The sequence below is a fragment of the Epinephelus fuscoguttatus genome, linkage group LG20 (assembly GCF_011397635.1).
Source record: "Epinephelus fuscoguttatus linkage group LG20, E.fuscoguttatus.final_Chr_v1".
NCBI lineage: Eukaryota > Metazoa > Chordata > Actinopteri > Perciformes > Serranidae > Epinephelus > Epinephelus fuscoguttatus.
The window spans coordinates 9,100,347-9,128,003 of NC_064771.1; the positions used below are offsets into that span (position 1 = coordinate 9,100,347).

The following is a 27,657-nucleotide window of genomic DNA, read 5'->3' on the forward strand; positions in this document are numbered from 1 at the left end:
CTACCTCTTGAAGCTCATGGAGAGAATGCCAAGAGTGTGCAAAGCAGTAATCAGAGCAAAGGGTGACTATTTTGAAGAAACTAGAATATAAAACATGTTTTCAGTTATTTCACCTTTTTTTGTTAAGTACATAACTCCACATGTGTTCATTCATAGTTTTGATGCCTTCAGTGAGAATCTACAATGTAAATAGTCATGAAAATAAAGAAAACGCATTGAATGAGAAGGTGTGTCCAAACTTTTGGCCTGTGCTGTATGTATATATATATATATATATATATATATATATATATATATATATATATTTATGTTGTTTGTAAAGATTTAATTTATTTTTGTTTTAGTGTTTTTTGATTGATTGATTACGTTCATGTTTTTATTTTACAAATAAATCAGATGTTACTCAACAGTTACTGAGTACTTGAGTAGTTTTTTCACCAAATAGTCTTTTACTCTTACTCAAGTAATTATTTGGATGACTACTTTTTACTTGTACTTGAGTAATATTGTTCTAAAGTATCAGTACTTTTATTTGAGTACAATATTTGGCTACTCTACCTACCTCTGCAGATTAACTTAATTTTATAGAAGAAGGAATAAACACTTAAAAATGAAATGATATATGTTTACAGCTACATCTTTAATATGTTGTTTATAAATGTGGGGGTGAGGGGGACGGTCTTGATATAAGTGCATGGCTCTGGGTGTTCTTGTCGACCAGAGGGACTGTGGTCCAGCTTCTCCTCTTGACCACTGTGTCCTTCTCCTGAGCTCGGTGCACGCTGACCCCTCACAGCCTGTGGCGTCAGTTTAACATGCAGAGAAGCAGCTCTCCAAACGCCCACCACCAATGAATCATGCACACTCTTACACACACACACACACACACACACACAAACACACACACACAACATTTAATCTCATCCACATAGCCGACAGCTCGTTAATTTTACACTCCATAAAAGCGTGAAGAGCATTGCATCAATATCTAACACAATCACTTTGCTGAGACCAGCAGATAAAAACACACACACACAGAAGTAAATACAATAGTTAATCATCATGAATGGTGTGTGCTGCGTGTTTTAAATTCTCACTTTTGTAAGTACGTACAGTACGTATAGTACACCTGCAGTCCGGTTAGGCTGGAACCTTAATAATGTAGTATTAGCAGTATTGTAGCACACATTTAACCCTTTCCTCTTTGTAAATGTCACGCAGGTGAGGTGATTCCCAGAACAATCGGAGCGAACATACGATAACAGTCAAACACTTCCTGCTCAGACACTCAGCAGGCTCATCAGGTCCTGACAGTGAGCACAACCTGTAAAAATAAAGAGATGTTCCAACTATGAGGAAATGAAAAAGCACACACACCCTTCTCCAGGACTACTGCAGGAGTAATCCATCTGTGACATTTTCACCTGCTAAACATCTATTTACTCTTAATACTAAAAGGTACAACACCATAGTGGTATTTGGTACTTCATACACTTGGTGACTGTCTTTTTACTGGGTATAAACCAATCACAACACATATGGTTGACAAATTAAAAAAGAAAAAAACAACAATATAATGTCTTACTTTGTTTCACCACAGACCTCCAGAACAGCTTGAATGCTTTTTAAGCAGATTCCCCAAGTCGCTGGACTCTGCTGGGGGGATAAACAGCATTCTTATAAAAGATTTTCCTTCATTTGGTGTTTTTACGATGGTGGTGAAGAGCACTATCATATACTCCAAAATCTCAGCTGTTCATTTGGGTTGAAACCTGGTAACTATTGATGCCATAGCATATAATTCACATCATTTTTATAGTCATTAAACCTTTCAGTGACCTTTTGCGCCCTGTATGTTTAACGCTCAAAGCTCAGTGTCTGATACTGATGCACAAGGCACCCTTTAGATTCTGTATGTGACGCACCGGGATTACAACTAACTTTGACGTAAACCAATCCGCACCAATATTAGACGCTCAGAGCAACTGATGTAGTATAAAGAGTGAGAAAGTCCATGTAGTCCATTTGCATACTTGCATACAGCTCCTCCAAGTAATGTCTAGATAAGTTTAGGGTTGCAGTGCGTGTATGAAAAGGCTATAGTTTGAAGTGTAGGGCCATTGACCAAGCATCGGGGTTTGATAAACTGAGAACATGTTGTATGGTAGATAAAGAAAGGGGATAGATAGGTCGAGAGATCTAGGAGCTGTTTTTTGATAAATGTCTAGACATCTTTAGGATTTCACTTTCAGCCCTGGCAATCCAGCAATACCATTTAAGGTAGCTGTTTTTTAGTATGAAGTGAGGGAAGTGTTACTGTTAACATCCACCTTTGGTTTCATCTCTCTGTTAGAAGTTTGAGAGCTAGATAGATGGACCTTGGATCTTGATTGAAAACCTGCAGTTGACAGAATCATGAGAGAACTGACCTTCTCTTGGTGCTCTCTGTACCTCAAAGGCATCTTAGCAGCCATCACTGCAAATGATTCATTGGTTCACAAAATGAGGACAATACATACACACACACACACACACACACACACACATAGAGCCAAGCCAAGCTGAGCGCGTCACCTCAGAAGGTCAGTGTATGGAAAGATGGAAGGTGACACCCTCTGACACAGACCCCACCCTCTCGCTACAGCTCTGTATCCCTTGTTCACAAAGGAGCCGGACTAAGAGGACAATGATGAGGTACACATACACACTCACAACCGAGTATGAGTACCAATCAGTAGCCACGTCTCATCTCTCACGTCTCAGGTTGATGTAGAGCTGAAATCCCATCCACTCCATTACATAGTCAGGCAGATGTCAGCAGCTGTGCACAGAGCTGCTTGTTTCCCCACTGATAGCCACGCAAGCAGAATGTAACTCTATTGATTTGCTATAGCAGGAACTGTAGGCTATTAAAAAGAGAAAATATCTCTGGCCCTGTGAAAAGGCCAGCACATGTGAGGAGGAGAGGAAATAACACCAATTTGATGAAAACACTTGATATGCAACGTGATCTCACCAAGTTGCTGATGAAAAGCTCGCAAGTGAGAGAGAGGCTGAGCTGCCTGAGTGCTCAAAGCAGGCGCTAACACTCTTCCACCACCGAGTATAATAGAGTCATACTGTGTTTTATTTTAAATGTCTCCCAGTTTGTGTCTGGTACTCTGTTCTTTACCGGACGACGACTTAGCAATCTGCAGGGGAGCATAAACGCAGACTCAGGCTCTCATCCCTGCCACTGTGGTTACATAATCCAGAAACTAGTCCTCACCCAATGCTCTGCCCCTTGTTCAACTTCCTCTTTTACCCTCTCTTGTACCCTCCACAGGGTTTCCCTCTTTCTCCTCACCTCATACCCCTCCCTCATCTCTCATTCCACTCTGCCGTGTCCCTCCGTTCCCCTCTGATCTCCTGCTCTCCTCCCCCTCCTCTCCCTCCATCAAATGGTAGTATGTATCTGCTCGCCCACTGCCGTTGGCTAGGGCGGCGCTTTGAACCCAAGGATGAAAGAGCTGATCCTGTAATGAGAATCTTAATGCCGAGAAACTGTTTGGTTCTAACACACACACACACGCGAGGAGACACAGACACACACTCGCAGGCTTTGAAAAAGTGAATTTTACAGTGCTCCTCTGCTCGCAGCTCGGCTGCATGTCTAATGCGAGCTATTTTGAAATTCTGCTGCCGCATGAAAGTTGAGTTAAAGTGGTTATGCAATTTCAGAGTATCACTCTCGCTTGTTGCGGATGGATTGCATGCATATGTTCAGAGCACAGAACTGGTCTTTTTACAGGAGTAAACAACTGACATGGATGTTAGCGGTGCTTGCAAACCAGTAAACACTTACTCCACACTCATTAGGCATGACAAAATCCACTCGCATCACAGATTCTATGAATTTGACCTCGAGCACATACTCAAGTGACTAAAGGTAAGAGGTGCATGAGGATTTTGGTTGTGGTAACATTTTCCATAAATGAAGTGTGTTTTCTCAACAAGAAGGACTCTGTGTTTTCCAGACTGTGAAACCTTAAAGCAGCAGTAGGCAGTTTGATTTTGCTGTCATTTGGCAGCAATACCATTAAAACATTCAAGCATATTGTAATTTAAGGGGTCTGAGAGACAACCAAACTTCTGCACCTCCTCTTGGCTCTGTTTTCAGGCTGTAGAAAAATCTAGCCTGTGACAGGAGACTTTGGCCAATCACAGGCCATGTCAGAATGAGGGCTTTCCTGTTGGCTGTTCTACAAATGAGGGGCACATGCACATCCCTGACAGTGAAAGCCCGATTCAGTGGTGGAAAATCATACTGAAAAAGTTGCTACAGTATATCAGCATTGGCAACAACTGCCGACAGTGCAAAGCAATCCAAAACAGGGAGACAGAGTCTAAAAGTCTGACAATAAATGACAAAAAAATGTCAGCAACGCATTTGAGAGATGGAGAAAATGTTGGTAATAGTTTTTAGCCCTCTGCTAACAAGTGCCAAAATCTGATGGCTGCAGCTAATTGGATTTCATGTGGATATTTTTAACACCTTCATACCTTATGCATCAGTATGTTTATATTTTTAATGCTCATGAAATGAGTGGCACAGATGAAGTACTTTTTACAAGTACGAGTATCATCCGAGTAAAATGTGTCAATATCCTGTGATGAAGAAAAATCCTCATTTGGGTTCAGCTCTGGTGATCACAAATGATCTGAAGTTAAATTGATATTGTTCTGTAAATAATTTAATAATAAATAATAAATCTAACGACTTCTGATCAACCCATATCAGTTTCAGGCTTAAAATGACAACTTGTGGTTAGGCAACATCCATTTTCAATTTAAGCCGCACCCACTCCCGCCCTCTCTAAGTACAGATACAGATAATTTAGTTGGTTGAACAGATACAAATGAAGATACAGACAATGGTGTAGCCACTCGCTCATTCCTAATGTTTATGTAACGTTAGCTAGCTACAATCTCAAATCACAGCATTTCCCTTGCCTCACTTGCCAGTGCTACCGACCACCTCACCAGCAGAAGAGGGAGCTGAAGCAACCTGAATCCCACCAGCACAAACCCCAGTGCCAGAGTACCAGAGAGCTCTGACTTCCTGCCAGATCAGTAAACTTTCTGTTGCTGCCATCACACAGGTTACCCTGGTGCTAGGAGATTTGCTCTGGCTGTATTTGAGCCTCTACAGCTGCCAGCTGAAGGTCTGCCTCTAAGCTGCAGCCGGCTCCCCTCCCAGGGTAGCAGTTCAACGCTGCTGAGAGTGAAGTGGAAGGATCATGAGCTGACATAGCTAGCTAATTCTTGTCTCATCAAGGTTTGGAAAACACAAGGTTATTGTATGAAGCATGTGCCCAAGGTTGTCTGGTGGGAGGGGCTTAGGACAGAGAACTGCAGGATGAGGGTGTATTTTCAAGTTCTGCCATTTCTGGCCTTTTACAGACAACTGCCTACCCCAGCTTTAAAGGCCAATTCTGCTGTATAAGAACCTGGATCTGGTTTTTGTAGGCTTGGCCATCCCTCGTGTTGGTAATAGTGAGATTGTACCCACACCAAGGTAATTGCTGAGATCCAGGAACATGGTGGCAGTATCTCTTAAAGAAGTCTGAGGAAAGAATCATGAACAGTAAATAAACCCCTAGGTTAGCCAGACTGTGTTAGTTCCAATGTCCCTGTTCAACTTTGACTTAATGTATTGCCATAGTTGTACATGCACAGTTTTCCAGAGCAGTGAGAGACTATTTCCAACATTTTTTACTTAAACTTTTAAGTCCAACTAAACTAAAGCATTGTTAATTATATACAATAATGGCAGTAATTAATTCTTCTCAAAGCATAACTGACAAAACAAATTAGTAGCGTACAAAGATTATTTCTAGGAGACATGGTTGTTTGTGGTGATGAGGTGGTTGAATGATAAACTCATTGACCTAAAACAACATGATAATATGCTGGTGTCTGTGTAGTTTATAAGCTTTAAATACTTAATGTATGTTTGTGACACAGCCCAGAAAAAAAATGAATTCACCATCTACAGTATGATGATCTCACTGTGTTGCCAAATGTCAGCAATTACTTTACACAATGTTATCCTAACCGATTATTATGAAAATGAGATCTAAGTTGTAATGGACTGGAATTAGCCTTTGAATAAGCACACAGCTACACTTGTTGCACATCACACTAGCATTTCTACACAGTGGTATCACTTTAGTCATCCTCTCTCTCTCTCTCTTCTCTATAATAATGTCCCGTGTGGTTTCCAGCAGCAGTCAAACATTGTGTGGTTGCTATAAAGGTTCTAATCCAAACCACGTGGGAGGAGAAGTGAGTGTTGGCCTTGAATGTGTGTCATCCTTTGAGTGTGTCAAACAATCGCCTTTCAGGAATCAGAAGAATGCAGGAGTACAATATAGGATGTCAGTAGCTGTAACCCGTGTGCTTAAAGTCAAGGAGTGCACGTCATTGTCAGGCCAACAAAAGGATAAGGTGGGGAGGACATTCTTTGTATCTGAGTTTCTGTATGTTTCTATGCTCAGATATGATACACTGAAACTCTTAAAAGCCCGTGCAGTTGTCAGCACTAGCAGCTAACAACACAATGATGTATTGAATGTGACAACAATTTTAAATATAAGAAATCATATTACAAAGTTAAAAGCTAAATAGCAGGATTTTTTGTTCATCCTCAGGGCCACAAGTCTAAGAAGACATCAGATGGGTCGATATTACTGAAAGGCTTGGAGATGGAGTAGTGGAATGAAAGCTGTATCGACCCGCAGAGCAATGATCTGAGGCTGATGTTACTCCAGCCGACAGATTTCCCAGCAGCACTTGCTCTTGAGGAGTCCTAAAAACGGCACAGATGTGAATCTTTCCATTCCACCTTGACCTTTCCCTGAATATCGTGTAGCGCATCAGAATGCCATTTACTCTCTCAGCTAGTGAAATATTTAAACCGTGGGAGAGGGCTGCTTAAAGTGCAGCGCCGACTCCTCGCTCTTCTCTTTTCTGAGAGAAATATGACAGAGGCAGGAGCCAACTGCACCGCATGCATCTATTTTGATGTGAGCCATAAATCAAACATGGAGTTAGGGTGATGGAGCCTCAACATGGATAAACAAAGAGCATTTTGGTAAAGTGTTTACATTTATGATTTACTGCCTCTGCAATCAAAACTCAAACAGCCTCACCTGCTCTATTCCATGAGCAAACTGAATATGTTTAGAAGCAGGCAACTTTCACATCTGTTCCCAGCTTATCTGCTGTCCTAATCACTTCTCATTCCATCAGTCGTTAAAATCATAAGGAGGAACAGGAGAAGCTCAGGCAGAGGAGCATTGATGGATGGTTTTCTTAATACTCCTCGGAGCAACTGACTGACTGGCCTCCGTGTATCGGACAGAGTTCTTCAGTGATGAGTCATCTTGGGGTGGTTCCCTTTCTGTCTATACATACGTCACATACAGAAACACATGGCAACAGCAAACAGTACTGAAATTCATCCACCCCTTTCATTTGGCACATGCAGGAGGTGATCTGGAAGCTTATAAACTGCTGATAACTGAACCTTGCCCCACTTAGTTACTGTTGCTATGCCTAAAGCTATACATACTAGTGCTGCATTGTACAAAGTTCACACTGATAATAGGGACAGATTTAGTTAGTTTAAAAAAAATTGGTCCGTAATTTCATAAGTAGACAAAAACAGGCTTCTCATTTCAAGCCAATGTTCTCACTTGTCATTTGATAGCCTATGACAACTGTAACTAGCAGATTTTAGGTGCCATGATAATTGTTCCAATGGCCCAAAATTCTAAAGCCAGATTAGTACAAAAAATGTCCCATTGGAACAGAAGCACATTTCAATCAGAAAAACAGACACCCACTGCGAAAACAAACGCCAAGGTCCCGCAGTTAGCTCAATTTTCCCAGCAGCATTTGAGCCACCAATCGTGGGTGTTTTTACTGGCCCTTCCCAGAGTTAGCCACTGAACCCAGGTACTTTTCACCAACCCATACCAGCTTTTCAAGTGACTTTTGTGCCATCAAACATAGGTGTTTTGAGCCAAAACATTTTCCAACTATTCTTTTTTTTCCTTAAGCTAACCAAACACCAGAGTTGTTGACAATTGTAACATATCCATGGTTTACATAAACATACAAATTGAATATTATTTTCTGGTGATTGTCTTACTGCAGGGAGTGTGTATTTTCTGACAAGCCTGATTTCAGGATAGGCATTTGTTTTTGGGATAATGAGCTTTGAGAGAAATCGGCATTTAGTTCAGTGGGACATTTTTCGGACTTTGGAATTTTGGACCATCGGAACAATGGGCAGTCCCACAGATTTTATTGGCTAAAGCTAGCTAATAACTCAATACGTTGATTGAAAACTGTCCTCATTACAGAACCCTGTAAAAGGATCTTGAATGTGCACTTGATGGCTGCTTAAATGATATAATGCTGAAAGGTTTAGGCTAAAGCTACCTACCTGTCCTAAGTAAGCACACTCCCCACCTAATGATCCATGCAGAAGACTTGTTGTTCTTGTAGCTTGTTAGAGCTATGATTATAGTGCAGTATTGTCAAAATGTAATGAAAGTGTTATTTTGGTTCAAATACAACCATGTTTGGATGCTTGCTATAGGCAAACATACTTGAACAGCAACACAAAAGCTGGACTTGTGCTTTGTTCCCCGACATTTTATGTGTGTAAGAGAAAAGTATTTGAGACTGGAAACTAACAGATACATTTGAAAAATGCACCTGTATCCCCCAAAACAACTCTTGCCTTGTTGCTGAAGTATTTAATTCTCAAACCCAGTAAAGAGTGGGACATATTAGCCTAACATTAGGCCAAACTCTCATGTAGCATCTTGGCTCTCAGATGTTGAATGTGCCCATGTTGGAGGGGCCTTATTCTTACATAACCTGTAACCCCACGAAATAGTGTAAGTGCTGTCTGGCCTTGGAAGTAAAGCTTACTGTAAATTTTAAGCTAGTTAAATAGCCAGTAAGCTAATGTTCGCAGTTTATGGCACAACAGAGAAAAACACTGTTAGCTTAGTTTTAGCTTTGTTTGCTCTTTTGATTTACATTTTAGAAAGGCAATAAGATGCCACCCAATCCCCCAAAAATCATTTGAGAGCCCAGCACACACAGCTTGGGCATGTGGCTGAATCCAAAGCTTCACAGGCAGACAATCTCTGTTCAGGGTAGGGGTTTAACATCAAGTAAGAGAGCAGGATATTCAAACCTTCCAAACTCCCAATGTGATGATGCCTTCATCAAATGCTGGCCTACAGCTCATCATGGATGCTGTTTATCCAAAGAGATGTATCGGTTTTAAGTTCCATGTAACTAGAAAAAAGCATGAGAAAACTTTGTTTGGAAGACACATTTTAATTCTTACCCAGCTGAGTGTGGGAAGCAGGCCTCTCCGGACACATATGACAGAGCTTTGAAAGCCAACAGAACCATTACTTAACGGTTTAATCAGTTAACTTAAATTCCTCTCTCATGCCTTAATGCTGCACCTAACACTGGTGCCATGTACTTATGCTGTGTCCGTTTCCTGAAAGCACACACAATAGAGAGTTTGCACAGCAACAGCACTACACATGAATAGTTCAAGGGTCTGGTATTCCTTATATTAACCACCCGTTCCTACCTTGCTCCGTCTTTCCTGATTCTGCATCACTGTTGCAATTTGTGAGTGAAAGTTAGCCTGGCCAAAACAAATGCAGCCTTATCTCTATGGTGCAGAGGCAAGAGCAGTTACACACAAACATCCACACAGAGAGGCAGAGATTAGAAAGGAGACTGTGCCTGGGCTTCCTATTATTAGAGCAGAGGTTTATGGTCGGAGAGAGCTGCAGGGAATCACTGAGATTAAATTACACAGACGGAGAACATCAAATACAGGAGAAACTTCCCAGGCTCTGGAGAGAATGATGGGGTTTGGATGAGTCGGGAATAGAGAGGGAGAGATATCGGAGTGGTGTGAAAGAGAGATGTATTACACCAAACCAATCTCCATTAACTCCTACTCTCAGTCTCCAACACACCATCAAGCAAGGCCCTATAACTGGAGTTATAAGTCTTGACAGGTCTACCCGAACCCTTGGACCAAAGACCCAATCCAGGATCTGAAGAGGTTTGGGTCCACATTTTATTATGGTCAAATGGGTCATGGTATGGTCCCACTCTATTGTTTGTCATTACGTGTGACACCCAAATAGATCCGAGAATACCCATGATCTGCGCTGATCATAACCTCACGTACTTTGTTGATCCAAGCTGGGTAAATTAAGGCGTTACAGCACAACAACAACAACAACAACATAAGTGACAATAAAATAAAGTAAAATAAATATTAAATATTATTTAACACTATTTACAGTAAGATGGGAAAGAAAAATATGTTGTGTCTGACATGATGAACGTTTTTAGCATTAGAACGGCATTTTTTGGTAGCAGTTTTAATAACTGGGATTGTTGGGTCCATAAAATACCTGAAATCCAACACATCTTCCAAAACATCGACATCATCGGCACCCATCTTTCTCCTCTTGGATATGCACTGGACAAAAATGGGTAGAGCATATATATTAGATTTTGTAATGACTTTCCTGGGTCCATTGTGGTTCGGGTACAACATTTTGGACCAAGGATGAAGACCTCTCATTGGATTGTGGCTGCCATAGAAACCATACAAATGCACCTCAGCTCAAGAAGACCTCAGTGAATATTTAATGTTATAGACACCATCCTGTGGCTGAAATGTCACAGAAGCAGAACACATCATCTGAAAATGTTACACTGTATTACTTTCATATGTGTACATCATATTGAAAGTGTGTTACAACTGGGGCTGCAACTGAGTTACTTTTCATTATTGACTTACTTATTCTTTTTCATGAATCAATCTCTAAAATTTCCAAAAAGGTTTTTTTGTCCAATCTGTGATGTAAATCAGATGTAAATTAATGGTGAAAATGTGTTTTTGAATAATGATCTGTTGACTACATAATTGAATCATCAACTGAAAATATCAGTGCTAGACTTTTTGTATCCTCGGTCCCTGACTTGGACTTTCCCAATATGTCAGTGTTTGATATCAAATTCATGTAAAGGTACTATTAATGCCACCTGACAGGAGCATCAAGTCTTTTTTTTTCAGATTAGAAGAGATCCATTATGTTAATTTTCAGGTTCATACTTGTATTCTGTCTGTCTTCTGTGGTCAAAAAACAATTCATTTTCTTCAAGCAGTCTGTACTGAAACACCTGTATTCACAAATTGACCAAAACGCTCTGTTTTTGCGCCCGTCTCTTTAACCTAGTCTCCCAAAAAAGCCCAGTCTGCTCTGATTGGTCAGTACTTTGGGGTCTTCCATATCTTGCCATCTCTGCTCCTTTATTGCAGCTGGAGAAATGACTGTAGCGGAGAATACCAGCACTTTCTGTCATAAAAAATCTCCAGTGTCAGCTTCTGAACATAACCAAGCATGTTCCAACAGGAATATGATCCAAAATCATTAAGAATCAGCAACTGAGGTAACATGTTTCCCTGATGTTAGCATGTAGCTACATGAATAAAAGAAAGTGATGTCTCACAGCTCAAACATCTAGCTGCAGTAGAGAGATCAGTGGAAACTCCTGAAACTGCCACTTTCCCACTAATTATCTTTATATATAATATATAAACTATTTAATAATAATAATAGGAGCCAATACCTGAGAGACCCTTAAGTGCTTGCAAAACCCCTCTACACAATAAACAAGGTTATACCTGTGAAGGCAAAACATTTTCAGTGCATTTATTTGCCTTTGGTGAATTGCCCAGACCTAATTCAACAGCTAGTGCACTCCTTTCTGCTTCAGCAAGCCATTATCAGAATGAAAAGGTGAAGGAAATGTGTTGTCATGGCTACATGGTCTGCCATCAGTGTAGTCGGCAAAAAACATCTGTGTATCTCACTCCTTTGTCTTTTTTATTTTCACACTTTTCTTCCTGCAGACATGCCTGCTTTTCCAGCTTCTCTTCATGCCTCTGACTTGAGAGGGCAGGGTACCTACATAACTCTAGAGCAGGACCCACCCAGGTTCCTCAAAAGGGTAATCGTTCCTCTTTAGGCGTTACGTCAGCGCAGGTTATGATGCAGGTGCTAGAGGAAAGAATTCTTCCATGCCTTATTTGCATAGTCGTAGTCCCTGCTGTGAAGTCAGGCATGGTTGGCTGGTGGGAGGAGGAGGGAGGAGGGGTAGTATGAGCGGCAAGGATTCTCCTACGATGACGCAGAAACCCTGCAAGGTCTATTTTTAAACCTATTGAAGTGTGCAACACCCTTTCGGTACTGTAACCTTCAACTGCGCCTTCAAACCAAAACAAACAGAGACAGAGAGGCAGAGGAGGAGAGAGAGAGAGAGAGAGAGAGAGAGAGAGACAGAGACAGAGAGAGAGAGACCGAGAGAGAGCGCAACAGCAACAATACATCCAGCTCTTTCTTTTCTTTTCAAGCTTATAGAGCCACAATGAAATATGGATTATGACTCCATATTGCTGAGATGTGGTGCTTTTAGGTTGAATGATTGTCTGGCTTGGAATAAGAATAGGGTCGAATGGATGATCCCCACTAAAATGACTTGGCAGCACTTGAAAGCAGCGACTGACTGAGGTTCTGCTCTGGCCAAACACAGCACAGCCTGTATTCATTAAAGTCTCAGCTCCGGGTTTATCAGCGAATAACACAGACTGGATGGGGCTTTTTTTTTATCCTCTTTATCTTTCCCCTCTCTCTGGTCCTCTTTTTTTCTCTTTCAATCAAGTGAAATGTTGAGCTTCCTTAAATTGCAGATGTGCTTCCTGCTCGTGTGGCAGTATCTCAGGCCCACGAGCTTCAGAAATGTCACTGGCCATACTGTACATGCCAAACTCAATAACCAGGAACAGGTGCTAACCTCACTTCCTAACGTTCAGCTCTGATCAGAGGCTTAATATAGAAGTGTGAGTGTTGATCAAGGTCAAAACCTATACCAGCACCTTTTGACATTTTACGACAAGATGGAAAACGCGTCATTTTCTTCCACGATTCTATGCTATACTACGTGTTTCACCTCTGGCCTACTGATCCAAAATCCTCATCTGGTATCAACTACAATCCAAAACATGCTGGATTTCCCTCCCAGCTCTTCTGTGTTCCCTGGCATCATGCTGAAATACTTGGACCCATCTGTCCTTGCTGAAAGCCTTGTGATATGCAGCACTGTGTTAAAACACAATTGAAATGTATCATCTGCACTTTAGGATGACTCACTCTGGCCTGCCCTTTGCCTTGTAAACACTGTGTTTACAGCATATCAGCCATTTGGATCTTCAAATTGAGGCTTAAAATGTGCGCTTGTTTGAACAAGTGAAAAAAAAAAGTCTGCCAATGAGGCAACAGGATTCTTTCCACTGCAGTTTGCCTCAGTAATTATATGCAGCTTCATATTTAGGGTTCAGATATGAGCATGATATCAATCTTCTCTCCAAGAAAGGAAATAAGTGTATTTCTAAAATGTTGGACTAGGCCTATACCTGCTGAGATTTAAATTATACTAAAGTTATTTCATTAACCCATAAGTTAAAACAAATATCATGAAAATTTGAAAGGAACTGGTGATTAACCAAACTGGAAGAATCTCGTTTAATCTGGACAGACAGTCTCAAAACTTATATGAGGGGCCTCCGCAATGCCAGAGCAAACTATTACTCAGCATTAATAGAAGAAAACAAGAGTAACCCCAGGTTTCTTTTCAGCACTGTAGCCAGGCTGACTGAGAGTCACAGCTCTATTGAGCCTTGTATTCCCTTAGCCCTTAGCAGTAATGTTTTTATGAGCTTTTTTAATGACAAAATTCTAACTATTAGAGGCAAAATTCATGACCTCCTGTCCTCAGATAATAGGCCTACCTAGCTAACCTCAAACACAGCTGTAAGACCTAATATATATTTAGATTGCTTCTCCCCAATTTCTCTTCAAGAATTGACCGCAGTGATTTCCTTATTAACAGGCTATGTACCACAGTCTTTTAAGGTAGCTGTAATTAAACCTCTACTAAAAAAGCCCACCCTGGATCCAGAGGTGTTAGCCAACTATAGACCAATATCTAATCTTCCCTTTCTGTCAAAGATCCTTGAGAAAGTAGTCGCAGACCAGCTGTGTGATAATTTATTTGAGGAATTTCAGTCAGGATTTAGAGTGCATCATAGCACTGAGACAGCACTAGTTAAAATTACAAATTACCTTCTGATTGCTTCAGACAAAGGACTCGTCTCTGTACTTGTTTTATTAGATCTTAGTGCAGCGTTTGACACTATTGACCATCAAATTCTGCTGCAGAGACTGGATCACTTAATTGGCCTAAAAGGTTCTGCACTAAGCTGGTTTAAATCTTACTTATCTGATCGTTTTCAGTTTGTTGACGTTCATAATGAATCATCCTTATGTACTAAAGCTTGTTTTGGAGTTCCGCAAGGCTCAGACCAATCCTATTTATTCTATATATGCTTCCTTTAGGCAACATCATTAGAAATCACTCTATAAATTTCCATTGTTATGCAGATGATACACAGTTGTATTTATTGATGAAGCCAGAAGAAATTAATCAATTAACTAAACTCCATAGCTGCCTTAAAGACATAAAAACCTGGATGAGCACCAATTTCCTGATGTTAAATTCATAAGTTATTGTTCTTGGCCCCAAACAACACAGGGAGTCTTTATCTGATGACATAGTTTCTCTAGATGGCATTGCTCTGGCCTCTAGCACTACCGTAAGAAACCTCAGAGTAACATTTGATCAAGATTTGTCTTTTAATTCTCATTTAAAACAAACCTCACGGACTGCATTTTTTCATCTGCGTAATATTGTGAAAATTAGGCCTATCCTGACCCGAAAAGATGCAGAAAAATTGGTCCACACTTTTGTTACCTCTAGGCTGGATTACTGTAACTCTTACTCTTATTATCAGGTAGCTCTAGTAAGTCCTTAAAAACTCTGCAGCTAATTCAGAATGCAACAGCACGTGTACTAACAGGAACTAAGAAACCAGATCATATTTTTCCTGTTTTAGCTTCTCTGCACTGGCTTCCTGTAAAATCCAGAATTGAATTTAAAATCCTACTGCTAACTTATAAAGCTCTAAATGGTCAGGCTCCGTCATATCTTAGAGAGTTCATAGTGCCATATTATCCCACCAGAACACTGCGCTCTGAGTAGAAAAGTAGATCAGGAGCCAGAGCCTTCAGCTATCAGGCTCCTCTCCTGTGGAATCATCTTCCTGTTACGGTCCGGGAGGCAGACACCGTCTCCACATTTAAGACTAGACTTAAGACTTTCCTCTTTGATAAAGCTTATAGTTAGGGCTGGCTCAGGCTTGCCCTGTACCAGCCTCTAGTTAGGCTGACCTAGGCCTAGTCTGCCGGAGGACCCCCCTATAATACACCGGACACCTTCTCTCCTTCTCTCTCTCTCTCTCTCTCTCTGTCTCTCTCGTATTCTATTACTGCATCTTGCTAACTCGGCCATTCTGCATGTCACTAACTCGGCTTCTTCTCCGGAGCCTTTGTGCTCCACTGTCTCTCAGATTAACTCATATCGCAACGGTGCCTGGACAGCGTGACGTGTGTGGTTGTGCTGTTGCCGTGGTCCTGCCAGATGCCTCCTGCTGCTGCTGCCATCATTAGTCATTAGTCATACTTCTACTGTTATTATACACATGATTATTGTCACACATGTATACTGCCAAATATTAATATATACTTTCAACATACTGTATCACAGAACTGTAATATTATTACTTTCATTAATGTTGTTGTAAGCTAATGTCATTACCGTCTGTCCTGCATCTCTCTCTCTCTCTCTCTCTCTCTCTCTCTCTCTTTCTGTCTCATTGTGTCATACAGATTACTGTTAATTTATTATGCTGATCTGTTCTGTACGACATCTATTACACGTCTGTCTGTCCTGGAAGAGGGATCCCTCCTCAGTTGCTCTTCCTAGGTTTCTACCGTTTTTTTCTCCCGTTAAAGGGGTTTTTTTTGGGGAGTTTTTCCTTATCTGCTGTGAGGGTCCAAAGGACAGAGGGATGTCGTATGCTGTAAAGCCCTGTGAGGCAAATTGTGATTTGTGATATTGGGCTTTATAAATAAAATTGAATTGAATTGAATTAAAATATTTCTTTTAGTGAACAATCGAAATTCATGAGGTTTAAATTACTTTTTCTTTAATTTCCAGTAGGTAATTATGCAACTTTAAAAAAACAAGATCTGAATTAGTGAGCTTTAGAGGTACTGATAAATAAATTTTGTTACCTTCAGACAATGCCAGCATGTTTCTCCCTGTTTCCAATCTTTATGCTAAGCTAGTCCTGGTCGATGTGGAGAAAATCAAAAACAACATTTTTTGACTAAATACCTCAATAATGATATTGCAAAAAATATATATGGGGTTTACTACTGGTATTTTCACAAAATATTTACACAATTTTTTGATTTATAATCGTCAGTAATGTGAATATAATGACTGAGTGGGTAAAGGAAAATAATTGAACAGCTAGAACAGTCTGGTAAGTTCAGAAAATTACATCACTTTACTGTAATGCAGCCATTAATACCAGGAAAAGAGAACACTTAGAATCTAAGACAATACCTAGTCTCATATCATGATTTCAATATGCTCTGCCCTATGCTACGCTAAACTAACCGGCTGCTCACTCTTATTTCTTTTTCAGAAATGAGAGTGGCATTGTTCTTCTCATCCATTTCTTGGCAAGAAAGTGATGAAGCATACTTTCCAAAAATGATTCCTTTAAATGGAAACACTGTTGTTAAATTCTGCAATTAAATATTCATTTATTTTTAAAATTCTAATAATTACTGTCTTTCCTTGCTCTAGATGTGCTGGTGCGAGAATTCTGTAACCTCTAAACAGAGCCAGGCTAGGCCCGTTTTTTTAAGCTAAGCTAAGCTAACTGGATGCTAACTGAAGCTTCATATTTATCATACAGACCCACCCATTCTCACTCCCAACAAGCCATATACTGATGCTTGTTGCAGTGGACCTTGGTGTCAAAATATGACGCTCTAGGTACCCTCCTGGGTCAGTTTTGGATGCACAGGAACAGCGTGTCCATTTACACTTGTTAAATGCATTGTGTCTTTTCAAAATAAACTTCTGTATTCACAGGAAATGTACAGTTTCTGCTCGTTAAATGCATAAAGTCTATTTTCAAAATAAACACAGAAAGTAAAAAAAATACTCACTAAGCTATCACGTTTAAGCAACAAGCTTGGTTAGGTTTAGAACTTGTTACTAACACAATGTATGTCATTAGCATAGCATGCTACACATACTAGTACACTATATTGTTATTAAAATAATTCCATTTACTTTTGGTTTCACATGAGAGACTTACTACAGTCTAATGATTGAAAGAGTGTGTTTGACCTGTCCAACTTCCCTCCCACCCACCCCATACAGACTATCTTGTTCCTTATGCTTTAGTTGTTGCCTTAAATGTCAAAAAATGCCACCGCGCGGTGCATGTTTTACCACCTCTAAAGGGTACCTTTGTGCCTGTGTGTCTGATGCCGAAGGCCACTGACCAAGTGTTGGTATTTAACAGGTTGGGAGAGAGACCAGGCTGTACAGACATAAGAGTGGAATCTTCTCATCTAACTCTCGAAGAATGTTTAACTTGAATCTTAGCACTGTGATTAAATTTCACAATGAGCTATCTATAAAATTCAAGTTATTATGGCATGTCTTTGCTTCCATAGGTATTCTTTGCAGCTTTAAACGGAACACTTGCCTTGGCTGAGAAACACCCTTCAGAACAAACACAAGTCCTGCCTGTTTAGCACACTAACACTACTGGGCGTATGAGAGACACGGTATGATAAGGTCCTGTGTGTAATACGTGAAGCTCATGTCAGGAATGTATCTCTCTGAAGCAAGGGGAGAGCACACTCTGGAACAGACAAGATGGAGTCACAGCAAGGCAACACCCCACACCCTGGGAGTCTCCCAGCTGGTGTGACACCAGACCATCTGTGGGCCTGTTTATCCCAGAGAGCTGAGGTGGTCATGTGGAACTGTGTGTGTCAGTGTGTGAATATGTGTGAGTGCTTCTAATATAGTTTTCCACTCAGACTGCAAGGCTTGCAAGACTTCTATTGAAAAGTGACAATTTGGGATGAGGACTAAAATAGTTTTATCTGGTACAGACCGACCCAGTTAATTACAGCAGTGCACACAATGTGAAATGGACTTTGGTTTGGGAAGTTAAGTTCCAGAAATAGCAACTGCCTGGATATGCACCTTAGTACCACCATACCATACTGACATTACATTGACTTTAATACATCCAAAGTAAATCTGCACAGGTCTAGGCTGTGGACAATTAACTACAAAGGGTGTGCTACCTGACAAGAAACCAGTTATGAAAGCAAAGACTGGTGTCCTTATGCACAAAGGCATTGGCATTATTCACAGCATCAACTAGGAATCTTTTAAATGCAACCGTGTCTTACAAGGGTGGAACGCAACTCGCAAAAATCGCTTTTCCATCTAATCCTCTGCCAGCTACTCCCCTGAGCACCAGAGGAATTCATTTGCAACGTCTGGGATTCTGAGCAATTTATTTGCCACACCAATCTAAACTGAGATTTAGATTACCGCAAACAGAATTCAGAAGTAGATGTATACTTCCAGGCCATATTAAGTGTTTTAACTTCTACAGGCTGCAACACACACACTTCTAAGGCCTTAGCCATGACTGTCTACACCTACATGATGATACAGAAATGCACTGGTGCTAAATAACTAAATACATTTACTCCAGCACTGTATTTCATACTGTACGTCCACACTATTGCTAGCTGCTCTGTAGCATGCTTGCTCACATTAGCAGTAATGTGTGCAACAGGAGATCTTCCTGTCAGCAGAATTCAACATGTCTCCTTCCATTGAGCAAAACGATGGATGGTCACACAACACTTCATCCTCGCATTAGTGTTTACACTACAAGAGATATGTGGTCACATGCGTCCCAGATCACATCACCTTGGCAAGTGGTTTGAGTGATCGGATCACAATGCGTCTTAGTGGTTGTTTACACTTGTCCTTAGTGCTGTCCACTTGTTATCAGGTCTAAACAGGACCTAGGAATTGTTTACAGGTTCACCAAAAAGGCATTTCCCCTCTAAACCAATTACATGGCTTCATTTAAATGACAGTTTATAGCCCAAATATTAAAGAAAAAAAGAGAGATACCTTTCATCACATCTGTTGAGTTTGTACAAAAACTCAAACTCAAACACATGGTATAACTTTTGTGCATCTAAAAAAAACCAAAATTTCAAGAGTGTGCCAGTAAACCTGGAATTTGGTAAAATGCCTCAAATAAGTTCTTTGGTTAACAAAAGCTTAAGCGAGTTTCAGGTTTTGTTTTATGACATAAAACACGTCAGTAAATACCCTACTTGTGAATTTTGAAGTTTTTACGTGTCGTAAAAAAGGCGGTTGCTAACAAGTTGCTCTATACGACTACAAACCCTGTCGGGGACATTAAACGTCATCACCCCCGAACAGGCGAGAGTGCTGCCAGTCCGCCCTTACAGCTTATTATTTAGCTTAAACAGTCCGATTTCTCCATTATACAATGTTTTTAAAATAAAGCAGCCGAAATCAGTTGAAAGCTTAGTGGCGGTGACATCAAGAGTCATGCAACCATGGAGCAGTCATGTAGTCCGTTAAAGCTTAACGTTAGCTTTTTACTTCTGGCGATCGCATTTAAGCTTCAAATGCAGTATGAAAGGTGTTCATATGTGAAGATTATCTCACTGAACAAAACCTGTAAGTATCATAAACTTGTGTTGGCCACAGAGCTTATTTTCTAACATAATCCAAAACGCAATGCAAAAATCACATTCACTTTCTCTTCCGGGAACCAGCGCGATGCTAAACTTCCGGATTTTGTCGTCAGCCCTGGCACTCTATTACCGAGCTTTAGAGGTGCTGTTACCTTCGGACAGAGCCAGCCAACTGTTTCTCCTGTTTCCCCTCATTATGCTAAGCTAAGATAACCTGCTGCCAATCTGGAAATCCATCGGTTAAAAAAAAAAAAAAAAAAAAGGCACAGCCCGGAGTTTTTTGACTAACCGGAAGTGAAGGGGCCTCATGCCCTTCACTTCTGGCGGTGCCCCCAGGGAATCGCCGTGTTGTTTACAAATACTTTGGGTAGAAAACCAGCAGAGTTTAGCTATATATCTAACATTTATCACGTCACTATATCACCGTGTAGACTAATCTGATGTTTGTTAAGTCTATAAACACAATGACTGAACAAACGTTACTATTTCTGTGTGCACATAATTAATATGGTTATCATAGATTAGCTGGGCTAACAGCTGACAGGGACAATTAGCAAAGCTAACATCAAGACGTCATCTGTTAAAAGCCTCCCGTTGCCGGATACGACATGAAACTACTCCAGTTAGCTCAACCATGTTGTAACTAAGACATCAGCTGGAAAAAAAAAAAAAATTCACGTTGACGAGATGGCATTACTGGAGCGGTCGCTATGGACGCGGAGCTTGCTGTTTCTGTAGGTACACATTTCCTGGGGACACCTGCACGTCTTGGCCGCGCCCCCTCCATTGTGATTGGCTAAAGCACAGCATCGTTCAGACTCAAAGCCCTGCCCCCCCCTCTAGTTGTCTTTCACACAGGGATGCTGACAGATTCTACGATGTAGATTGCAGAATCTGTCTTGAGAGATTAACCTGCTGCTGACTCCAACTCCATTTCTTGGCAGGAGCGTATCTATGTTTCCAGGGTTCTATGTTTCCCGGGTTCTATGTTGCCCGCTCAACCATACAGGAAACATAGAACCCTTTTTGTGTAAGCAGGAAACATAGAACCTTTTTTGTGTAAGCGGGGAATATAGAAGCTTTTTTGCAGGGTTAAGTGGGGAACATAGAACCCGGGAAACATAGTATCCTGGAAAACATGGAAACCCCTTTCTGGGCAAGCAAGCAACTGAGAATCCTGTCCAAAATGTTGAAATATTCCTTTAAATGGCAACACAGGTTGCCTGCATACAGTTCTCAACATGGAGGCAGCTAGCAGCTAACAGTGCTAACAGCGCAAACAACAGCAACAGTGCTGACAGAGCTGATGATGTTAATGTGGGAGGAACCGAAGGATTGGCTCCGTTTCTGTGACGATGCTGTGGGTCAGGACAGCGCTATTGGCAGTGACCGCCGTACGAGCACATTGAAGAGCGGCGATTAGCCAGCCAGTGGGATATACTCGGATTGAAACACACACACAGGGAACGTGACTTCAAAATCTGCTCAGGATGCCATTACTCCACTATATTGTCACATCGCAAATAGTGTTTTGCAGCTGTATTAATGACCTGAATGTTGTATACCGCTCCTTTAAATATTCAGCTTTTTTCAGATTTAATTATGTCACATTAATAATCTCTCAAACCCTCAGATTCATTGTAGCTGGCTAACTGTATAAAACATTAAATCTATCTCCATGTCAACCAGCTACAACATCAAAATGTCTCTTATGCGTTGATGCATCAGTATTATTACCTCATAGTAATATAAAATCTATCAGCTACACAGGCAGTTTGAGTACATTTGCTATTTTAAACTCATAGAACTCTGTATTCTGTTTAAGTGTGACTTTGAATGGAGTATTTTTTACATTTTTGTATTGTTGTATTGCCAGTTTTACTCAAATACAAGTCATTCTGTCACCACTGCAGAAATGTAACTACACTGTTCTTAATTTAGATTTTTTTTTTCATAAAGTGGTAAACCAAAAAACAGCATTAGAAAATGTACAGAATAAAAGTAAAAACACAACAATGACAAGGGCACAGTGTTTGTCATTAGATCAGGCATTTAAGAAAATTCACATGTGCATTTCTTGACAGGCTCTAGGTGTGTTTAGCTGGCTGGGTTTGTTTAGTCATAATGACACTTCTGTGTGCATAACAAGTCTTTGACAAAGAAGGGAGGAGGAATTGTTTGAGCATAAGAAAACACAAGCCATTTCCTCCTCAGACCTTTGAGCCGTAAAGAATTGCAAATGCGATGATGTGTTTGGCAAGTTCCACTGTTGGAAGTCTAAGCCTTGGTGAATGTTTGGCTTGTTCTTTACTCCACTCTTTCCTTCACATGACATCCAAGCCCATAATAGCCAACCAGTGTGATTACAACACTTTCCCGTACTATTACTGTAATTGATGTTTTCAAGCCTGTAAACATAAAAGCACACCAACACAAACCTGCCCTGAAATAAACAAAGACAGGCTGAATGAGCTGTGATGGTTCATGCTGCTACAGTGACACATCATAAATAGCTCTCCACCTGTCTTCACAGCCATCATGTCACGTGGCTTACTGAGACTGTAACCTCCACCTTCCAACCCTGAACAGAGCCAAAGTTTACAGTGCATAAGCTGCGAGCCTTATGTTGCCACATAGATAGATTGCAGAGTCAAGTCTTCATTTTAACAAGTTGCCTGCATGACACAGAGCGGATACTCCTAGCATGTGACCATCAATACTATTATCTAATCAGGCAGAGGACTGTCCAATGGCAAAGTCTGCTACTGGTTAAATATTTAAAAAAAAAAAAAAAAAAAAAGTCACAGTTGTGTTTAAACACGCAATAAATAAGTCCGCTTCCAACAGATCATGTTCAACTGTAGTTTATTTTATTAAAAAGACCAGGGTGCAAATATGAAATTAAAAAAAATAAAGACAAGCATATAATTTTTAAGCATTTAATACAAACTTAACAATATAAACTATTTCAGTCCCTCTTGACATGTAAGACACTGACTCAAAATACTTTGTTATACCGTATTTTTTATCAAGTATTGCACAATGTAGGTACAAAATTAATATTCATACGATTACATTTTGTCCATTGTATAGCAAAATCTTTTTTACCTCTTAACAGAAAATACAATTCATCTTTCAGAAAAAAAGCAAATATTCCTACACTTGAATTCCACCACTAAGGAATACTCTGTACACAATCTTTAGAATATTTGATGTATTTTTTTTTTTTTAAAGATGGTTTTCTTTAACAATTATCTTTAAAAAAAGAAAAAAAAAATAAGGAAAAGCTGCTGCAGCCATCACAGATCACTGGAGTAGTAAAAAGATATAAATGCAACACCATGTCATAGAAACAATATATACTCTGATATCTTACAAACTCTGTACTAAATTAAATTATACAATTAGAAAAAGACCAAGTAACCCCACGTAGTAGTGCCAATTCATAAAAATCAGCCTTGTCTTACCACCTGTAAAATACTGTAAGAGGCCAAAACTTGAAGCTTGTATTTTTTTTTTCCTTTTACATTTTTTTGGAGTATTTTCTCAACATGGTAAAAAATTTTGTGCTTGGTTGGCATAAAGGAAAAAGAAAAACAATGATGCATGTTGAATTGAAGTAACCAAGCTTGGATGTGTTTGTACAACAAGCTTTTAGTAGAAACAAACTCAAGGGGGCACGGTAAAAACACCCTTGGGCACATGCGCTTGACTGACTAGACACTATATCCTTGAAAGTCCAGTTTCTAAGTGTGCGTTTTTGTTTTTCCTTCTCTTTGAGCCACCATCATTCATAAATAACATCTTGATGATGAGTTTAGTTAGCCATGACTGGCTGGAATTGCTGGTTAGAATACTGCATGTTGCTCAGACTGAAATTGAGGCCATCCATAAGGGACTTGTCGTTGAGGCTTCCATAGGCCGCAAATACGTCAAAGGCATTGTTGTACTGCAGGGGACCGAGACCCAGGGAGCCCTCCCCGGGGAACACGGCTCCAGGACTGGCCTGTCCCTGGAGGCTAGGGAACACAAACTCCTTGGCATTAGGGGAGAGAGCAGAGGCCTTCTGTTGTTGCTGCTGCTGCTGCTGCTGCTGCTGACCCAGACCCAGCCCGTACAGTGAGTGCATGGAGGTGGAGATGGCTTTCTGCTTCAGTAGGGTGTTGACATTCAGACCCAAGTTACTGGTAGGGGAGGTGCGGGCCACCTTGCTGCTACTGCCGCTGTTGGCGTTGTTGTTGCCTCGGCCGCTGCTCTTCATCTTAGTGGAGCCGAATTTGGTGGCAGCAAAGGTGGCAGTGGTGAAGGTTAAGGGCTGGGTGGAGCGTGGCATGAACGAGGGGCTCACGGCAGCTGACTGCCCGAAAGGAGGGGATGGGGAGCTGGACTCTGAGGAAGCCCCAACAGGGTCGCTGATTGGCATGAAGACCTGGGCCTCAGGATTAAAGCTGTTCTTGATCTCTTTGTCCAGCTCTGACCCGTTCTCATTGTTATCATCCACATATAGCACCTTGACCGGTCCTTTCTCCCCAATCTGGTAGGAAACCTCAAATGGGTCGATCCACACACTAAGGTCCTGAGGGAGATTATTCCGGACGTCTTCAATGTCCAGCCCGCTCTCTTTGGCTGCCTGCTCCACCACAGGGTCCACCTTCTCCCCTACATGGATGCACCTGAACCCTGAACCTTTGTATGGCTTATCCGGATACCAGTGGCCTTCATATTTTTTCTTCAGCTGCCTCTCGAGCTCTTCGCCGAAGATATTCACACGTCGTCGAGGGAGTTTGTTGTATAAATAAGAAATAATAAAGTTGAGTGCTACTTGAATTTCAAGCTGCATAGCTGCTTCAGTGGCAAGGGTGATTCTTTTTCTGTCACAGAGTTGCTTTTTCCAAGCCTTGCAAAAACCTCCACGGCAGCAGCGATCAGTTTGATGAAAAAACTCTGATTGAGTGCTTGTTGCCAAAATGAATATCCTTCCTGCAACAGGGTGAGGTTTAGGATCCTGAAAGGGAGCAAAAACAGAAAAGCATTAAGTATATGAAGCTGTTTGTATAAACCAAAATCAAATTACATATCAAATTAAGCACCATTATGATCAATGACATTTCATCTGTATTCGCTCCTATTACTCCCTATTCACCATCCACTCCCTCCTCCCCACAGCAGTGCTGTATCTCAGCTGTACAATATAAACAGCTATAAATAAACAGAGGCCACTGACTCAGAGACAGTGTCAGCAGTGTGTGTTCCCCAGCGGTCTAGTGTGACAGAAATACACAAGCACGGTTGACCTCTGCGGAGGGCGGTGGATCTGATGGCAGGTGTCAAATCAGAATGATTTTAGATTGCCTCATTTTGGCACACGGACATGTTCAGGCAAAACTCCTGCCTCGTGCGTCGATGTGAGAGAATGTTTATTAACCTAACAAGGCTATTCTTGTGCTTTCCCCGTGCACCGACGGAGCTACAGTGGGTGAGAGGAGCACGTAGAGCTCGCGACAAGAACTGCTGTTACATAATCAACATTCAAAGTCTAGCCACGACCATAAAGCCCCTTTCTGCAACAGAGAAAAAGACACTCGTTCAATTGCGTGACGACAGTGACAATAACTAATTAACGCTACAACCACGACTTGCTTTCTGGTCACGTTCGGTTCTGATATAGCCGAGCAACTAGCATTAGCTGGCCAACTTAATGAAGGGTGTGAACAGAAATGTAGCCTGCTAGCTATCTTGAAGCCAGATACTGTTAATGTTTAGCTCGACCGGCTGGTTATCAGTGTTACCTCACGGTGACAGAGTGTTAAGCAAGTCAAAGATATAACGTACGGACACGGACAGAATACGGCAACGTTGCTGTTAACAGACGGAAGGGCAGAAAATTCGCTTTTAATCAGGACTAACGACCGTGTTGAAGGATAGCAAGCTACGTAGCATTTGAATTAGCTAAAGCTACAGCCTGAATATTCGACTGTAAGACTAATGTTCAAAAACACCACTGATTGACAGCGTGACGTATCAACAAAATAATGCACACCTATTTCAGAAAACAAAAAATAATGTAATGTTGACATTAAGTTAATATTTACTTACATGGAAATTCACAGCAGATCCTCCTTGCATTAGCCAGAGTCCGCTCCAGCAAACGCTTTGCTCGTTACAGCCTAGTGTTTCTTTCTAAAGGAGATACAAAATGAAGTTGTGTCGCTGTGTCTTTATAATGCTCCAGGCGATTTTTCTTCTGTGGGGTTTAGAAATTCCGTTTCACAGGCTTGCAAGCGAACTCCCCACAGCCTGGGAGTTTTTACAACTCTGCCCTTTAAAACTTGGGCTGATTTGTATATATAGTAGTCCTCCGCCACGGACATGGAGGAGGTGGTGATGCGGCTCACAGAGGTCAACACCCAGTAACGTGTTTCTATTGGCCAAGAGCGGCGGCGTCATCGACAACCACCGCCACCACCGCTGTGATTGGAGGACTTTGTGCTCAATCAACCGCAGGGTTCTATTTACGGTAGTGGTTTGCCTTTCATGTGCTCCGGACTATTTTTTGCGAGCAGGTTTTGTCTAAAATATCATTTGAAAACCCAATTTGGGGCAAAATATAATTCTTGTAGCACCACTGAAAAAATTCTAACGCTAACATGGTTGAAGGGTAAAAGACTGTCATGTCTGGACATGTCTGTTTATGTGATGCCAAGCCTTAAAAGGTCCTCTGTGCTCAGAGGTTGTGCTCAGTCATGCATGAAGCCTATGGCTGAACAAGGAGTCTATTGTGATGATAACGCTCAGTAGTCTGTATTATTACTGTTGCCAGCCAGAGTCAACATTGAAATGAAACCTCATTTGCCTCTGCTCTTCCCACTACAGGGTTAAACAGAGCTAGATAGTCACTGTGGCGGAGGGACACACCTGTCACTGGTTGTGTTCCTGCTCCTCACCAATGACATTTTGATGTTCCCTGAGCCAGCTGTAGCTGTGGATCTAAACCTAAAAGCCTCCCCTTACTGAGAGAGAGCAGTGTTCTATGATACAGCACAATTTCCACCTCTTTTAAACAGAACAGATGGAATCTCATAATTGCCATCTGCGTAAATATTGACATTATTTTCCCACTGTGTACCTGTGATAAAATTCTCTCCATTATAAGGTCTGTGGGCTGTGAAAATGCATTGTTACACAATGGATCCAGGCATCTCTCCGGTGCCTGCATGCTGGCCTCTTGTTTTCAGCAGCTGTACAGTGCGAGGCTTAAGCTCTTCCCTGTCAGGCCTAAGGTGTTTGACGCCACAGCCTGCTCTTACCTAACATGGGCTCCCGCACTGTGTGTTTGCACAATAAATACAATGCCATATGAATTGTACTGTTGGAAGGGAGGTGGCAGGGCAAGGGAGGAGGAGAGAAGACAGGCTGTTCTTTGGAGGGGGGAGCTGAGACATAAAGTATATCCTGACTCAAAAAAACCCACTCGAATGGTGTTTGTCATATCTGTAAATGTTGCATTTGAAGGCTGATTTTAAAGAGAGCTGCTTGCTACTTACAGGCTCTCTAGAGGAAACAGCAGGGGAGTCAATATAATTTCAGAGGCGTATATGATTGGTCTGAATCAATAATAATTCATTTAAATAGTCTGTTGTCCAAGTCATGTTCCTCACTAGATCTTCATGGCAGAAATGAAAAAAAATGGACACATTCCTCTCCTCCTTCTTCGCTGAGCTAAAATGAACAT

At 41.1% G+C, this 27,657-nt stretch overlaps 1 protein-coding gene across 1 annotated transcript; it reads right to left on the minus strand.

Annotated features, from left to right (window-relative positions):
- Window positions 1-22,773: 22,773 nt before the first annotated feature.
- On the minus strand, window positions 22,774-26,257 carry LOC125880797 (protein Tob1-like). The gene is made up of 2 exons (XM_049563531.1): window positions 26,022-26,257; window positions 22,774-24,930 (listed from the first exon to the last, which is right to left on the minus strand). The coding sequence occupies exons 1-2, from the start codon at window positions 26,049-26,051 to the stop codon at window positions 23,743-23,745; spliced, it is 1,218 nt and encodes a 405-aa protein (XP_049419488.1). The 5' UTR covers window positions 26,052-26,257; the 3' UTR covers window positions 22,774-23,742.
- Window positions 26,258-27,657: the final 1,400 nt, after the last annotated feature.